This window comes from Hyla sarda, chromosome 10 (genome assembly GCF_029499605.1).
Source record: "Hyla sarda isolate aHylSar1 chromosome 10, aHylSar1.hap1, whole genome shotgun sequence".
NCBI classification, from domain to species: domain Eukaryota; kingdom Metazoa; phylum Chordata; class Amphibia; order Anura; family Hylidae; genus Hyla; species Hyla sarda.
The window spans coordinates 11,751,163-11,765,329 of NC_079198.1; the positions used below are offsets into that span (position 1 = coordinate 11,751,163).

A 14,167-nucleotide genomic window follows, 5' to 3' on the forward strand; every position below is an offset into this window, starting at 1 on the left:
ACTTTCAAAACACAAAAAAAAAAACAATAGTCATATTTCAGAACATTTTATTCACATATCTTGTTTAACAATCATACGTATTTATTTACTGTATTTATATATTTTATTATTTATCACAAATGCAAATTTTGAAGTTTCCTCCACAGCCCCGCCCACTTTGTAAACCTTGACTTAGTAGAAAGTTCTTGTACTGTTTATCAGAGTCTCCATTCACAAGTATATTATGATAGATAGATATGAGATAGATAGATAGATAGATAGATAGATATGAGATAGATATGAGATAGATATATGAGATAGATAGATAGATATGAGATAGATAGATAGATAGATAGATAGATATGAGATAGATAGATAGATATGAGATAGATAGATAGATAGATAGATATATGAGATAGATATGAGATAGATAGATACATATTTTAGGTTTTAATTCTAATTCTTTGACAAATATACAGAATATCTTGCAGTGAATAAATGGACGATGATGAATATACAGGTAATAGTGCAGGTGATGATGAATATACAGGTAATAGTGCGGGTGATGATGAATATACAGGTAATAGTGCAGGTGATGATGAATATACAGGTAATAGTGCAGGTGATGATGAATATACAGGTAATAGTGCGGGTGATGATGAATATACAGGTAATAGTGCAGGTGATGATGAATATACAGGTAATAGTGCGGGTGATGATGAATATACAGGTAATAGTGCGGGTGATGATGAATATACAGGTAATAGTGCGGGTGATGATGAATATACAGGTAATAGTGCGAGTGATGATGAATATACAGGTAATAGTGCAGGTGATGATGAATATACAGGTAATAGTGCGGGTGATGATGAATATACAGGTAATAGTGCGGGTGATGATGAATATACAGGTAATAGTGCGAGTGATGATGAATATACAGGTAATAGTGCGGGTGATGATGAATATACAAGTAATAGTGCGGGTGATGATAAATATACAGGTAATAGTGCGGGTGATGATGAATATACAGGTAATAGTGCGGGTGATGATGAATATACAGGTAATAGTGCAGGTGATGATGATTATACATACATCATCACCCGCACTATTACCTATATATTCATCATCACCCGCACTATTACCTGTATATACATCATCACCCGCACTATTACTTGTATATTCATCATCACCCGCACTATTACCTGTATATTCATCATCACCCGCACTATTACCTGTATATTCATCATCACCCGCACTATTACCTGTATATTCATCATCACCCGCACTATTACCTGTATATTTATATGGATAGACCTGAATAAAATGGGAATGGTTGGTGATATTAACTTCCTGTTTGTGGCACATTAGTATATGTGAGGGGGGAAACTTTTCAAGATGGGTGGTGACCATGGTGGCCATTTTTAAGTCGGCCATTTTGAATCCAACTTTTGTTTTTTCAATAGGAAGAGGGTCATGTGACACATAAAACATTGGGAGTTTCACAAGAAAATCAATGATGTGCTTGGTTTTAACGTAACTTTATTCTTTCATGAGGGATTTACAAGTTTCTGACCACTTATAAAATGTGTTCAATGTGCTGCCCATTGTGTTGGATTGTCAATGCAACCCTCTTCTCTATATACTGCTATATACTACTATATACACCGCAGGAGAAATGCTAGCACAGGCTTCCAGTATCCATATACACTGCTATATACTACTATATACACCGCAGGAGAAATGCTAGCACAGGCTTCCAGTATCCGTATACACTGCTATATACTACTACATACACCGCAGGAGAAATGCTAGCACAGGCTTCCAGTATCCGTATACACTGCTATATACTACTATATACACCGCAGGAGAAATGCTAGCACAGGCTTCCAGTATCCGTATACACTGCTATATACTACTATATACACCGCAGGAGAAATACTAGCACAGGCTTCCAGTATCCGTAGTTTCAGGTGCTGCACATCTCGTATCTTCACAGCATAGACAATTGCCTTCAGATGACCCCAAAGATAAAAGTCTAAGGGGGTCAGATCGGGAGACCTTGGGGGCCATTCAACTGGCCCACGACGACCAATCCACTTTCCAGGAAACTGTTCATCTAGGAATGCTCTGACCTGGCACCCATAATTTGATGGTCACCATCTTGCTGGAAAAACTCAGGGAACGTGCAGCTTCAGTGCATAAAGAGGCAAACACATCATCATGTAGAAATTTCGCATATCCAGTTGAATGGCCCCCAAGGTCTCCCGATCTGACCCCCTTAGACTTTTATCTTTGGGGTCATCTGAAGGCAATTGTCTATGCTGTGAAGATATGAGATGTGCAGCACCTGAAACTACGGATACTGGAAGCCTGTGCTAGCATTTCTCCTGCAGTGTATATAGTAGTATATAGCAGTGTATACGGATACTGGAAGCCTGTGCTAGCATTTCTCCTGCGGTGTATATAGTAGTATAAAGCAGTGTATACAGATACTGGAAGCCTGTGCTAGCATTTCTCCTGCGGTGTATATAGTAGTATATAGCAGTGTATACGGATACTGGAAGCCTGTGCTAGCATTTCTCCTGCGGTGTATATAGTAGTATATAGCAGTGTATACGGATACTGGAAGCCTGTGCTAGCATTTCTCCTGCTGTCTATTTAGTAGTATATAGCAGTGTATACGGATACTGGAGGCCTGTGCTAGCATTTCTCCTGTGGTGTATATAGTAGTATATAGCAGTGCATACGGATACTGGAAGCCTGTGCTAGCATTTCTCCTGCGGTGTATATAGTAGTATATAGCAGTGTATACGGATACTGGAAGCCTGTGCTAGCTTTTCTCCTGCGGTGTATATAGTAGTATATAGCAGTGTATACGGATACTGGAAGCCTGTGCTAGCATTTCTCCTGCGGTGTATATAGTAGTATATAGCAGTGTATATGGATATTGGAGGCCTGTGCTAGCATTTCTCCTGCGGTGTATATAGTAGTATATAGCAGTGTATACGGATACTGGAAGCCTGTGCTAGCATTTCTCCTGCGGTGTATATAGTAGTATATAGCAGTGTATATGGATACTGGAGGCCTGTGCTAGCATTTCTCCTGCGGTGTATATAGTAGTATATAGCAGTGTATACGGATACTGGAAGCCTGTGCTAGCATTTCTCCTGCGGTGTATATAGTAGTATATAGCAGTGTATACGGATACTGGAAGCCTGTGCTAGCATTTCTCCTGCGGTGTATATAGTAGTATATAGCAGTATATAGAGAAGAGGGTTGCATTGACAATCCAACACAATGGGCAGCACATTGAACACATTTTATAAGTGGTCAGAAACTTGTAAATAACTCATGAAAAAATAAAGTTACGTTAAAACCAAGCACATCAATAGTTTTTCTTGTGAAATTCCCAATAAGTTTGATGTGTCACATGACCCTCTTCCTATTGAAAAAACAAAAGTTGGATTCAAAATGGGCGATTTCAAAATGGCCGCCATGGTCACCACCCATCTTGAAATGTTTCCCCCCTCACATATACTAATGTGCCACAAACAGGAAGTTAATATCACCAACCATTCCCATTTTAATAAGGAGTATCCATATAAATGGCCCACCCTGTACAGATAATAGTGCGGGTGATGACTGGTTCTATGGAGTTAAAGGGGTATTCCGGGCAAGAACATCTTATCCCCTATCGAAAGGATAGGGGATAAGATGTCTGATCGCGGGGGGGGGGGGCTGCTGCTGGGACCCCCCGCGATCTCCCTGCAGCAGCCCACATTCTATGCGTAGCTGCGTCTGAAGTTTCAGAAACCTCGGGGCTTCCTAGATGGGGACGTAACGTCATGCCACGCCCCCTCTATTAATTTCTATGGGAGGGGGTGTGACGGTCGTCACGCCCCCTCCCATAGACATGAGTGGAGGGGGCGTGGGGTAAAGTCACGTTCCCGTCTCGGTAGCCCGGAGGTTTCCGAAACTTCAGACGCAGCTACGCATAGAATGTGGGCTGCTGCAGGGAGATCGCGGGGGACATCAGGGGACATCTTATCCCCTATCCTTTTTGATAGGGGATAAGATGTTCTTGCCCGGAATACCCCTTTAATCTCCCACAGTAGATAAGAGGAATTTCTTTACAGTGTTAACCATGATGATCATTCTCTCCTTCTCTGCTCAGGTCATTGGGTTGGTCATTTAAGGCTTCATTTATCCTGGAGGAGATAGATCTAAAGAAACCAGGTTTAATGTCTTGACTCATAAATACATAAATAATTGGATTGATACAACTGTTAAAACAAGCGAGATTAACAACAATAATATCAATAATAAAGGCTCTATGGCTTATTTCATAATACATGGGAGTCAATGGCCAGATATAATATGGGAACCAGCAGAGAAAGAAACACAATATTATGGCGGTGATGATCCTGTACGGCCTCTGGGATCTCCGGGATCTCTTAGTGTTTTTCAGTTTGAAGTAAATGATGACATAACTGATCAAGATGATGAGAAAAGGGATCACAAACATTGTAAATAACCGGGTCAGCAGAATGGGCTGAAATATATCGGAGTGAAAATCAATGGTATTTCTCCATACAAAGACATGCCATTCTGTAAAGTTCATATAATTACGATCATAATACATGAACACGAAAACAGTCCAGAGAACACTCAACACCCAGATGATGGCCGCACTGATCCTCACTAGTTTTCGTGTCCTATGAATTTTAGCCCAAAATGGCCACATGACGGATACACAGCGGTCAATACTCATGGCCGTCAGGAGAAGAACACTGGCGCTCATGTTTAGAAGGAAAAGAATAATATTTGATACGCAATAAATACGGTTTTTAAATAAGAAATCTAAAATTCTCAGAATAAGAGAAAAACAGCATAGGAAGTCTGCAATGGCCAGGTTGAGGAACCAGGTGGCACTGATCGTCTTCATCATCCTGAATCCGGCAATCCAGATGACCAATCCATTACCGATAATCCCAAGAGCAAAAATGATGACGTATAAAGTCAGTGATATATTTTCTATAATATGAAAATTTTGGAGTAAAGATCTATCTCCTGGATTATAGAACTGCTGAACGGACCTTAAAAAAAAAAATGAAAACGATAAAAAATTAAGTTATTAATAATTTATTTCTTTATAAATATCTACACAGGGAGAGATCACATTGATGTCCCCGATCCCCCATCATCTACTCCCCCATCCTAGAACAGGCTGATGGGGGGGATTCAAAAACTGAATTCACATTTTGTGGGGTGTAAATTGCACCAGATTACATGGAGAAAAATGCATTATTTAATGAATTCCATCAAGTTGACGCCATGTGCGCCAATTTTTTTTAAAGGTACAGGGAAGGGGGTGGGGTTTAAATTACCCCCCAAAAATGATAGCATGTATCAAAAAATGCTTTTCATTTAATATACCATCTAAAAAGTGGTTAAGATTTTTTTGACCATTAAAACTCTTTGGTCCGGTTTCTTTCTAAGGGCTGGTTCACATCACGTTTTCTCCCATACAGGAGTGCATACGGCAGGGGAGAGCTAAAACCTCGCGCTCCCGTACGCTTTCTATGCGCTCCCGTATGTAATTCGTTTCAATGAGCCGGCCAGAGTGAAACGTTCGATCTGGTCGGCTCATTTTTGCGCCGTATGCACTTTTTTCCCAGACCTAAAACTGTGGTCAACCACGGTTTTAGGTCCGGTCAATTCAGAGTGGCGATCTGCGGCAATTCCGAGTCATACAGGTTTCCGGTGACCAGGAAAATAAGGGGGATCGGGGCTGTCCAAGACACCCACGATACCGCTGAAGGGATAGGAGTGAGATGACAGGGGTGCCACCCCTCCTATCCCTATTATTGATCAGTCAGAAGCGTCCGACCAATAGCAGATTGGGGGCGGGGGGGGTTAAAGTTCAGTTACCCAATTCTGCCCACCTACAGTAGTTTGGGCATGACGGGGGAACTATCCTGTGATCTGCGCCAGAGGTCACTTACCATTGGCAGTGATTGGCGGCAGCAGGCGGCGATGACGTGCGGCTGGCTCCCTGGTGCAAACTACGGAAGCCGGTGAGTTGCATAGCAACATCTTGAGGGCTACAGTGGTCTCTAAACTGTAGCCCTCCAGATGTTGCAAAACTACAACTCCCATCATACCCAGACAGCTGTTTGCAGTTTGGGCATGCTGGGTTTTGCAGTTTTGCAACAGCTGGAGGGCTACAGTTTGGAGATCACTGGGCAGTGGTCTCTAAACTGTGGCCCTCTAGATCTTGTAAAACTCAAACTCCCAGCATGCCCAGACAACTGTTTCCTGTTTGGGCATGCTGGGATTTGTAGTTTTGCAACATCTGGATGGCCACAATTTGGAGATCACTGTGTGGTGGTCTAAACCGTGGCCCTGTAAGTCTAAACCGTGGCCCTCTAAACTGTGGCCCTCTAAACAGCAAACGGCTGTCTTGCCATGCTGGAAGTTGTAGTTGCGTACCTCCAGCTGTTGTATAACTTCATCTCCCAGCATGCCCTTCGGTGATCAATACATGCTGGGAGTTGTAGTTTTGCAACAGCTGGAGGCACACTGGTTGGAAAATACTGAATTAGGTAACAGAACCAAACTGAAGGTTTTCCAACCAGTGTGCCTCCAGCTGTTGCAAAAACACAACTCCCAGCAGGCACGGTCTTCAGAGCATGCTGGGAGTTGTAGTTTTGCAACAGCTGGAGGTTTGCCCCCCATGTGAATGTACAGGGTACATTCACACAGGCGGGTTTACAGTGAGTTTCCTGCTTTAAGTTTGAGCTGCAGCAAATTTCCCGCTGCAGCTCAAACTCCTAGTGGGAAACTCACCGTAAACCCCCGCCCATGTGAATGTACCCTAAAAACACTACACTACACTTACACATAATAATGGGTAAAACACTACATATACACCCCATTACACTGTCCCCGCCAATAAAAATGAAAAGCGTATCATACGCCAGTGTTTCCAAAACAGAGCCTCCAGCTGTTGCAAAACCATAACTCCCAGCTTTTCTGGACAGTTACTGACTGTCCAGGCATGCTGGGAGTTTAGCAACAGCTGGAGGCACCCTGTTTGGGAATCACTGACGTAGAATACCCCTATGTCCACCCCTATGTAATCCATAATTTAGTCCTCAAATGCGCATGGCGCTCTCTCCGTTCGGAGCCCTGTCGTATTTCAAGGAAACAGTTTATGGGATATTTCCGTACTCTGGAGCAATTGCGTTACAAATTTTGGGGGGCTTTTACCCCTTATGAAAAGGAAAAGTTGATGTCTACACCAGCCTGTTAGTGTAAAAAAATGTAAATTTTTACACTAACATGCTGGTGTTGTCCCATGCTTTTTATAAAAGAAAAAAAAAAAGAAAAAATTTGTAACGCAATTTCTCCTGAGTACGAAAATGCTCCATATGTGGGCGTAAAATGCTCTGCAGGCGCACAGCAAGACTCAGGAGTGAGAGCGCACTATGTACATATGACACCTAAATTGGTGATTTACACAGGGGTGGCTGATTTTACAGCGGTTCTGACATAAACACAAAAAAAATACCAACTTGTGACCCCATTTTGGAAACTACACCCCTCACGGAATGTAACAGATATAGTGAGCCTTAACACCCCACAGGTGTTTGGCAAATTTTCCTTAAATGTGTATGGGAAAATGAAAAAAAAATGTTTTTACTAAAATGCTGGTGTTACCCTAAATTTTTCATTTTCACAATAGAAAATAGGAAAAAAAAAGCCCCCCTAAAATTTGTAACCCCATTTCTTCTGATGTAAAAACATACCCCATATGTGGATATAAAGTGCTCGGTGGGCGAACTACAATGCTCAGAAGAGAAGGAGCGCCATTGGGCTTTTGGAGAGAAAATTTGTCCGGAATTGAATGCCACGTGTGTTTACAAAGCCCCCATAGTGCCAGAACAATGGACCCCCCCCCACATGTGACCCCATTTTGAAAACTACACCCCTCACGTAATGAAGTAAGGATACAGTGAGCATTTACGCCCCACAGGTGTCTGACAGATTTTTGGAACAGTGGTCCATGAAAATAAAAAATAAAATTTTTCATTTGCTCAGCCCACTGTTCCAAAGATCTGTCAAACGCCAGTGGGGTGTAAATGCTCACTGCACCCCTTAATAAATTCTGTAAGGGGTGTAGTTTCCAAAATGGGGTCACATGTGGGGGGGTCCACTGTTCTGGCACCACGAGGGGGCTTTGTAAACGCACATGGCCCCTGACTACCATTCCAAACATATTCTCTCTCTCCAAAAGCCCAATGGCGCTCCTTCTCTTCTGAGCATTGTAGTGCGCCCGCAGAGCACTTGATGTCCACACATGGGGTATTTCCATACCCAGAAGAAATTATTACTCCTTGTAAAAATGTGAAATTTGGGGGGAAAAAGCATTTTAGTGAAAAAAATAATTTCATTTACACTTCCGACTTTAATGAAAAGTCGTCAAACTCCTTTGGGGTGTTAACGCTCACTGTACCCCTTTTTACCTTCCTTGAGGGGTGTAGTTTCCAAAATAGTATGCCATGTGGGTATTTATTTTTGCTGTTCTGGCACTATAGGGGCTTTCCTAAATGCGACATGCCCCCCAAAAACCATTTCAGCAAAATTCACTTTCCAAAATCCCATTGTTGTTCCTTCCCTTCTGAGCCCTTTAGTGCACCCACAGAGCACTTGACATACACATATGAGGTATTTCCTTACTCGAGAGAAATGGGGTTACAAATTTTGGGGGTATTTCTCTCATTTTACTTCTTGTAAAAAAAAAATGGCTCTACAAGAAGATGCAAGTGTAAAAATGGAAGATTTTGAATTTTCTCCTTCACTTTGCTGCTATTCCTGTGAAACACCTAAAGGGTTAACAAACATTCTAAATGTCATTTTGAATACTTTGAGGGGTGCAGTTTTTATAATGGGGTAATTTATGGGGTATTTCTAACTTCAAGCCCCTCAAATCCACTTCATACACATATTGTATATGTGAATCACTATATAATTTATTTGGAATATCCATTTTCCTTACAAGCAGAGAGCTTCAAAGATAGAAAAATGCTAAATTTTTTAAATTTGAATGAAATTTTGGGATATTTCAACAAGAAAGGATGCAAGTAATGATGAAAATTTACCACTATGGTAAAGTAGAATATGTCATGAAAAAAACTGTCTCAGAATTTGAATAAACGGTAAAAGCATCTCAGAGTTATTAATGCATAAAGTGACAGTGGTCAGATTTGCAAAAATGGGCTCAGTAATTAAGGTGAAAAAGGGCTCAGTTCAAAGTTGATCGCCGCAAATAAAATGAAAGTGAAAGCTTCCCGACAGCTCAGTCGAGCTGATCGGGACCATTGAGGTGAAATCGCAATGTCCCGATTAGCTAGAACGCGAGTGGAGGTCCCCTTACCTGCCTCCGTCACGTCCGATTGGCGATTGATTGCTCCAAGACTGAAGCAATTGACCGCCGATAACACTGATCTTTACCGTGTCAATGCACTGCAATGATCTGTGTAGCAGATCAGTGTGTGCAGTGTAATAGCCACTAGAGGGGGATATAACACTGCAAAAAAAAAGTGTTAAAAAAAGTTAATAAAGATCATTTAACCCCTTCCCTGATAAAAGTAAGAACCCCCCCCCCCCTTTCCACTAAAAAAAAAAAACAAATGTGTAAGTAAAAATAAAAATAAACATATGTAGTATCATTAATTACATTATCGTTAATTAAACCGCATGGTCAATGGCGTATGCGCAAAAAAAATTCCAAACTCCAAAATAGCGTATTTTTGGTCACTTATTATAGCATGACAAAATGAATAAAAAGCCAATCAAAAAGTCAGATCAATATAAAAATTGTACCGATAAAAACTTCAGATCATGGTGCAAAAAATTAGCCCTCATACCGGACCGTACGCGGAAAAATTCAAAAGTTATAGGGGTTAGAAGATGACAATTTTAATCGTATACATTTTAACATTTAGTGTAAGTGATACAAAATCAAACCTATATAAATAGGGGATCATTTTAACTGTATGGGCCTTCAGAATAAAGATAAGGTGTCATGTTTACCGAAAAATGCACTGCGTAGAAACGGAAGCCCCCAAAAGTAGCAAAATTGAATTTTTTCTTCAATTTTGTCGCACAATTATTATTTTTTTCTGTTATGTCGCGGAACAGCAGGGACTTTGTCAGGATTCTCGGTTCCTGTATGAATCAGGATCGGCTGTCGAAACTAAATAGAATCTGATGGACCATATGAGACAATCCTCCGAAAACAAATTCCTGGAGATTCCCTCATTTCTCGTAATATCAGCTGATCTCTACAGGATCCAGATTAAAGGATTCATTTATATCTGTGATACAGGAAGGAACAGAACCGAACCTGATATTATGTGGAATAATAATGAAGAAGAAGAAATATAAACTTACGTGTCGTTTCCATGTAAAGACTCATTAGACATATTCAGCAGACTTTGAGCAAGATCCATTCTGACCTTTTTATCTAAAAGAAAATAAATGGAAATTAAATTAATTACAGCCAAACAAATACATGTATATCTATCTATCTATCTATCTCATATCTATCTATCTCATATCTATCTATCTATCTATCTCATATCTATCTATCTATCTATCTATCTATCTATCTATCTATCTCATATCTATCTATCTATCTCATATCTATCTATCTATCTATCTCATATCTATCTCTCTCATATCTTTTTATCTCATATCTATCTATCTCATATCTATCTATCTATCTCATATCTATCTATCTATCTATCTCATATCTATCTATCTCATATCTATCTATCTCATATCTATCTATCTCATATCTATCTATCTATCTATCTATCTATCTATCTATCTCATATCTATCTATCTCATATCTATCTCTCTATTTCATATCTCTCTATTTCATATCTATCTATCTATCTCATATCTATCTATCTATCTAACAATCTACTAATGTAGCGCAACCAAATTCAACATATAATCCAAAGTGCATGGTGCAAAGGGGTTTCTGAAGCTTTGGTCAGGAGCTCCAAATTTCATTAAAATGAAATCTCTCCGCAGCACAAAAAATAGGTGAAAAAAAGTGCTTGTTTTATTCCATTAAAAGGTAAACAAGTGTTTCAATAGCAGCGACGTTTCGATTGGATCACCCAGCCATTATCAAGCAGTGCACAGTAGTGATATTCATATATATTTAGGCATCAATCAAATACCAAAGTGCTCTCAAGTAATCAAAATATGATGAAACATATATAACAGCGCATAAGACAATCCATATCATTACAAATCTCACAGTAAATAAATGTATGTATATGCGTGTGGTGTCTCGGTACAGGACCTTGTCATGTTCCTGTCTTAAATGAGTACTCCTGCTCCGTCCTGCCCTGGCTGCAAAAAAATGAAAATAAACCATCACTCACCTTCCTGGGTTCCCGCGGAGCGCCACTACAGCTGATCGGTCCTCCGGTCCATCTTCTTCATACTTCCGTGTGAACGAAGCGTCACATGGTGCTCAGCCTATTATGGGCCGAGGCAGAACATCGTGGCGGCCGGCAATAGGCTGAGCGCCATGTGATGCTTCGTTCACACGGAAGTATGAAGAAGATGGACCGGAGGACCGATCAGCTGTAGTGGCGCTCCGCGCGAACCCAGGAAGGTGAGTGATGGTTTATTTTCATTTTTATTTTCATTTTATTTTTATTTTCATTTTTTTTGCAGCCCGGGGCAGGACGTAGCAGGAATACTCTGCACTAGAGTACTCCTTTAAGTCCCCTCAGGAAGAGTCCCTGCAGTCCATAGGGTATAAATATGCACATAATGGGCTTTATTTACTAAGAGTGGCGTGTAGGTTTCTTTGTGGGTTTTGATTTCCGACAGGTATTTTACCAAGGTATTTATTTAAGGTTTCCCTACATTTTGCACTTTTCCCTACATTTTGCACTTTTCCCTACATTTTGCACTTTTCCCTACGTTTTGCACTTTTCCCTACATTTTGCACTTTTCCCTACATTTTGCACTTTTCCCTACGTTTTGCTTTTTTTTACACATGTTCTGATCTGTCGGGTTTTCCTCAACTCAAATCCACCACATTTTCTGTGGAAACCTTAGTAAATATGTTGGGATTTTTCAAAACTGTCGGGCCACGCCCCTTTTGTCAGAACCACGCCCACTTTATCCCATGGTCACGTCCCCTTTTCGGGTTTTTCTTCTAAAATGGAGGGTTTTGATTTTTTTTGGTCGCGACACAATTTGGACAAAACCGGACAAAAAAGAGTCAGTATCACGTTAGTAAATAAACCCCAATATGTATGTAAATTGTTCAGTGTATATAAATGATGTACAAATGTATAAAATGTATAGGACCTTCCTGGGTCATGTGATACTGTCATGTGATGTACCCAGAGTTCCCAGACCTCCAGGCTTGGCAACCAATGGGATTAGTCCAGCCCCCCTAGTATATAAGGTAAAGTAGTCTCTAAATTCACTCTCATCTCTCTTTCTGCTGGACACTAAAGCAAGCACAATTTTAAACGTATACATTTTCCTACATGTAGTTATGATTTTTTCCAGAAGTACGGCAAAATCAAACCTATATAAGTAGGGGATCATTTTAATCGTATGAACCTATAAAATAAAGATAAGGTGTCATTGTTACCGAAAAATGTACTGCGCAGAAACGGAAGCCCCCAAAAGTTACAAAATGGCGGGGTTTTTTCAATTTTGTCTCACAATGATTTTTTTTCCCGTTTTGCCATAGATTTTTGGGTAAAATGACTGATGTCATTACAAAGTAGAATTGGTGGCACAAAAAATAAGCCATCGTATGGATTTTTAGCTGCAAAATTGAAAGAGTTATGATTTTTTAAAGGTAAGGAGGAAAAAACGAAAATGCAAAAACGGAAAAACTCTGAGTCCTTAAGGGGTTAAATAAAAGTTCCAGTTATCTCATAATTCCTGCTGTGGACATTCCTGCAGTTTTTGGGCCGGTTGTCGGCAGGGCCTTCTACAGAAAACAACCGCACCCTGGAGTCACGACAAATCGCGGTGATGCCCTGTATTAACCCTTCAGACACGGCGATCAAAACTGACCGCCGCGTCTGAAGGGAAAGTGACACTAACCCGGCTGTTCAGTCGGGCTGTTCGGGACCGCCGCGGTGAAATCACGGCGTCCCGAACAGCTTACAGGACAGCGGGAGGGAACTTACCTGCCTCCTCGGTGTCCGTGCCGGGATCCCTTGCATGGCCGGCGCTCTCCTTCGACGTCATCACGTCGTCGTGCACGCTGTCCCATCATCTAATCGGAGCGGCGTGCGTAGCGACGTGATGACGGCGACGGAGAGCGTGGATCCCGGGGAAGAAGACGTCCGGAGCGGCGGGGACACCACGGGGACGCTGCAACAGCGATGGAGGGCGACATCCAGGGCAGCGGTGACGGGTCCGGAGCGGCGGGGACACGTGAGTATTACGTCCTATCCAGTGGTTTTCAACCTGCGGACCTCCAGATGCTGCAAAACTACAACTCCCAGCATGCCCGCACAGCCGTTGGCTGTCCGGGCATGCTGGGAGTTGTAGGTTTGCAACATCTGGAGGTCCGCAGGTTGAAGATCACTGTTGGGTTCAGAATCTTTTTTTTCTAGATTTTGCACCTTTAAAATTGGGTGCGTCTTATATGCCGGTGCGTCCTATAGGGCGAAAAATACGGTTATTACCGTTTTCTTTATCTTTTCTATTTTCTTACAATTGTGCTGACAGCGCATGTAGTACCCACTTGTAAGAACGGGAACAGCGCTGCGCTGCATGGTTTCCTCCTTGAGACCTAGTTACTATGAATACAAGGAAACTAATGAATTGATTGGCTGTTGCAGTGATTCGGGATTCCCGATTGTCTGACATGTTTTCCCATGCCTAGACACTGTATTAGCACAGGATTGCCGTACACACAGTCACCGCACTAACGCGGTTATGGCATTTACATTGGTTCATATTGATGCGTCCGGTGAGTGTTTTGTTTCCCCTTCCATTGCAATTATGTAAATATCAATTTGATCTGAATTAATTTGTGGTGAATCGCTATTAAAAACGTCTATTTCCGGGCTACAGGGAGCCTCAATAGGGGTGTAGAACACTTTGCTGTAACACACAT

General features: G+C 41.4%; 2 protein-coding genes across 2 annotated transcripts in view; one reads left to right on the plus strand and one right to left on the minus strand.

Annotated features, from left to right (window-relative positions):
• Positions 1 to 14,167, plus strand: part of LOC130293934 (N-formyl peptide receptor 3-like) — an 80,678-nt gene that overhangs the window by 19,807 nt on the left and 46,704 nt on the right. The gene's annotated exons all lie outside the window — the stretch shown is intronic.
• LOC130294302 (C3a anaphylatoxin chemotactic receptor-like) lies at positions 4,118 to 13,823 on the minus strand. The gene is made up of 3 exons (XM_056543916.1): positions 13,763 to 13,823; positions 10,438 to 10,510; positions 4,118 to 5,075 (listed from the first exon to the last, which is right to left on the minus strand). Exons 1-3 carry the CDS (start codon positions 13,821 to 13,823, stop codon positions 4,118 to 4,120), a joined length of 1,092 nt encoding a protein of 363 aa, XP_056399891.1.

What these genes read in the sequence shown, in the direction of transcription:
- LOC130294302 (XM_056543916.1), bottom strand. Translation starts at nt 13,823, where the DNA reads ATGCAGCGCAGCGCTGTTCCCGTTCTTACAAGTGGGTACTACATGCGC. An exon ending in CATGCGCTGTCAGCACAATT is followed by an intron (nt 10,511 to 13,762) that starts GTAAGAAAATAG and finishes ATTTTCTTTTAG; the next exon opens with ATAAAAAGGTCAGAATGGAT. An exon ending in TCTTTACATGGAAACGACAC is followed by an intron (nt 5,076 to 10,437) that starts GTAAGTTTATAT and finishes TTTTTTTTTAAG; the next exon opens with GTCCGTTCAGCAGTTCTATA.